At 39.3% G+C, this 3,865-nt stretch overlaps 1 protein-coding gene across 1 annotated transcript in view; it reads right to left on the bottom strand.

Annotated features, from left to right (window-relative positions):
* MANBA (mannosidase beta) overlaps positions 1-3,865 on the bottom strand; it is a 133,063-nt gene that overhangs the window by 39,006 nt on the left and 90,192 nt on the right. Inside the window, exon 12 of the mRNA XM_007463815.1 lies at positions 2,334-2,552. Coding sequence (XP_007463877.1) covers positions 2,334-2,552 — 219 coding nt within the window. The remainder of the gene's footprint in view (positions 1-2,333; positions 2,553-3,865) is intronic.

Below are 3,865 nucleotides of genomic sequence, written 5' to 3' on the forward strand. Positions count from 1 at the left end.
GGGAAAGAATAATGTTTTCAGAAATGGTGTTGGGACAATTGGCTGTCCAAAACTGGACATCTACCTCACACCATACAAAATAATTAACTCAAAATAGACCATGTAAGAGCTAAAACTAAAAGACAGCACAGGAGTAAACTTTTGTGATCTTAAGTTAGGCAATGGATTCTTAGATACAACACCAAAGCACAAGCAATAAAAGAGAAGACTGATAAGTAGGACTTCAAAATTTTAAATTTTGTGCTTTTGGGACTTCCCTGGTGGCACAGCGGTTAAGACTCCATGCTCGCAATGCAGGGGGCCCAGGTTTGATCCCTGATCATGGAACTAGATCCCACATGCATGTCACAACTAAGAGTTTGCATGCCACAAATAAGGAGCCCACATGCCACACTAAGGAGTCCGCCTACCGCAACTAAGGAGCCCACATGCCGCAACTAAGACCTGACGCAACCAAATAAATATTTTAAAATAAATAAATAAATAAAATTTTGTGCTTTAAATGATACTATCGAGTAAGTAAAAAGACAACCCACTAATAGGGAGAAAATGTTTGCAAATCATATAGCTATTAAAAAGAATACCATCTATATCATGGACATATAGATGGTATGTTTTTTGTAAACTCTTACAATAAACTCTTACAACCGATAATAAAAGGACAATCCAATTAAAAAGTAGGCAAAGGATTTTTGCCTACTTTTTATTTCTCCAGATATTTCACCAAGGAAGATATATAAAGAGCCAACAAGCACATAAAAAGATGTTCAACATGACTGGCCATCAAATAAATACAAATTTCCTGTAAATGTAAATTTCCAGGGAAATGTAAAAAAAAAAAAAACAAAAATGGGGAATAACAAGTGTTGACGACAATGTGGAGAAATTGAAACCCTCGTGCATTGCTGGTGGGAATGTAAAATGGTGCAGCCACTATGGAAAACAGTTTGGCAATTCCTTGGAATATTAAATATTAAACATAGAGTTACCATATGACCCAGCAATTCCACTCCCAGGTATATACTTAATAGAATGGAAAACATATGTTCACACAAAAACATGTACACAAATGTTAACAGCAGCATTATTCATAAGAGCCAAAAATGGGGAATAACACAAATGTATATCAACTGAAGAACGCATAAACAAAATGTGCTTTATCCATTCAACGGAATATTATTCAGCAATATAAAAGAAAGACATACTAATTCATGATACAACATGGATGACCTTTGAGAACTTTATGCTGGGTGAAAGAAGCCAGTCTCAAAAGATCACATATGTTATGATCCCAATTATAAGAAATGTACAGAGCAGGCAAAACTACAGACACACAGAGCAGATTAGTGGTGCCTAGATCTGGGATGGGAGGGACAGAGAGAGCAGGGAGTGACTGCTAATACAGAGGGTACAGAGTTTCTTTGAGGTGATGTAAATATTCTAAAATTAGATCACGGTGATGGCTGCACAACTCTGTGAATATACTGAAAATCATTAAACTGTACACATTAAATGAGTACATTGTATGGCCAGTGAGTTATGTCTCAATAAAGCTGTTAAAAAAAAAACACAAGTCTGAAACAATCCATCTACAAAACGGAATCTCTAGGAATAGAGAAAGTGAAGTGCCATACTGAAAATCAAAGACACCAACGTGAAGAAAACGGAAGAGGAGGAAGAAGACGGGAGAAAATAAAAGGAATGATATGACATGATAACATCAGACAAAGGTTTATTTATCACATTCATTTCTCTTATTGTAGCAAACTATCCAGTTCTGAATATCTGTAAGTAATAAAACAGTTGCAGGACACACAGCAAGTAGTACGTGAGAGTAATTTTCACATGTGGTAATAACTCAGCCTTCAGTAATCACTGGCTTCCATTTAATTTTTGAATACTCTTGAAGGAACATAATTAAAAGCAATATAGAAAAGTTATAATCCCCAAAATGATGACTACAAGAGTTTAGTACCCCAAAGGTTAAGGATCAAAATTTCTTTTGTTTTTTTGTTTGCTTGTTTGGTACGCGGGCCTCTCGCTGTTGTGGCCTCTCCTGTTGCGGAGCACAGGCTCCGGACGCGCAGGCTTAGCAGCCATGGCTCACGGGCCCCGGACCGGGGCACAAACCCGTGTCCCCTGCATCGGCAGGCAGACTCTCAACCACTGAGCCACCAGGGAAGCCCTAGAAAGTTCTTTTCTATTATCTTCTTCCTACACTTCCATTTAAATAAGAAGTAGATGTCATTTGACTTTCTGAACCACTGTTAAGGAAGTGACATACACCCACGGCCTACCATTCTGAATCACTGGGAAATCAAAGATGGCTTTACCTTTTCTAACGTACTGAAGGAAGGCCAGGACTGATATCCATATTCAGATACAAATCGAGCTTTGGGGAAAATTTTCCAATTCCAGCAATCGCCAACATAGTCATAAAAATGCACGTCGCCATAATTCGGGTCATATGGGTTTTCAGAGAGCCAGCCTTCTGCGGTGGATCTAGCCCCATTTGTAGGACTGGATGTGATAAAAGGACGAGTCTGGTCTCCCTGAATTCAGAAATAAAACGGCTTAAAAGATAAGCTTTTCACCCAGTAAAGTACAGATCACTTACTTCTTTAAAAGTACTATCAAGTCCCAGAAATGCCAAGTAGCTGACAGAAAAATAACAGAGCCACTTACCTTCTTCTGCATTTGACAACCACCAGCAGCTTTCTGCTCTTTGCCAAAATCCTTCATAGCCTGTCATAATGAACCGTAGCTTATTCCTCACAGCAGCTATTCCTAATTTTTTCAATCATGTCTTAAGCTATACTTGACCTTCTACCATCGTGGGTAGTTTACAGTCTGGTGCTGAATTTCTCAACCTTGGCACTAGTGACATTTGGGGCCTGATAACTTTTGGTTTTGTGTGTGTATGCTGGGAGTGGGGGAGGTCCTATACATTCTAAGACATTGAGCAGCATACCTGGCTTCTACCTACTAGATGCCAGTAATACCTACCCACCTGCCACGCCACCCCACAAAAAAAAGTCTACAGACATTGCCAAATGTCCCCTTGTACCTTGGGAACAAAATCACTTCCACCTGAGAAACAAAGGTCTAATGGTTTAGAATGGGCTATTGAGTCAGAGGGACATGAGTTTGAATCTCAAATTAGAACCTTATTGTTTTGGGACAGGTCTAAGCCTCAGTAGTCTTATCTGTAAAATGGAGATAATAATGGTACCTCCTTCATTGGGCTATTGTAAACGGTAAAAAAAAAAAAAAACGTGTGGAAGAGATGGCTAAGTGTCCATCAAAATTCACGTTCCCGTTTCTGTCCCTAGAAAGTGGCTTGCTAACTATTTGCATCTCTGGGCAGCCACATTCTCATCTTCTTCCCCAGTTTGCAGGCAAAGGCCTAAGAGATGGTGGAGCTGGAAGATGGAAGGAGCCTGGATCTCTAAAAGGAGGAGAGCTGCCTGCCCACCAGGAGCAGCCATTGTGACGTGTTACTGAGTAAGAAAGAAACTTTTATTACGTAAACCACTGAAACTCTGTGGTTTCTTTGTTACAGTAGCCAATATATAATTACTTAATCTAGTGTCTAGCACACAGGGAGAACTCAAAATGTTTTAATTATTATTATCTCAATTAATGAACTTACTTCCTCTTTCAGTGACAAGAATCATTCATTTAGCAAGTATCTGTCAAGTGTTTATTGTGGGTCGGGTTTTTCAGCACTGCTGAGAGAGAGAGAGAGAGAGAGAGAGAGAGAGACAGAATCTATGGCATCATCCAGTATTAACGCATCAAATCTCTTTTGAGCATTTACTATGCACCAGGCATACAGTTTCTTCTTTGTACTGGAGGTTCAGCA

This window comes from Lipotes vexillifer, unplaced genomic scaffold (assembly GCF_000442215.2).
Source record: "Lipotes vexillifer unplaced genomic scaffold, Lipotes_vexillifer_v1.1 scaffold49, whole genome shotgun sequence".
Classification (NCBI taxonomy): domain Eukaryota; kingdom Metazoa; phylum Chordata; class Mammalia; order Artiodactyla; family Lipotidae; genus Lipotes; species Lipotes vexillifer.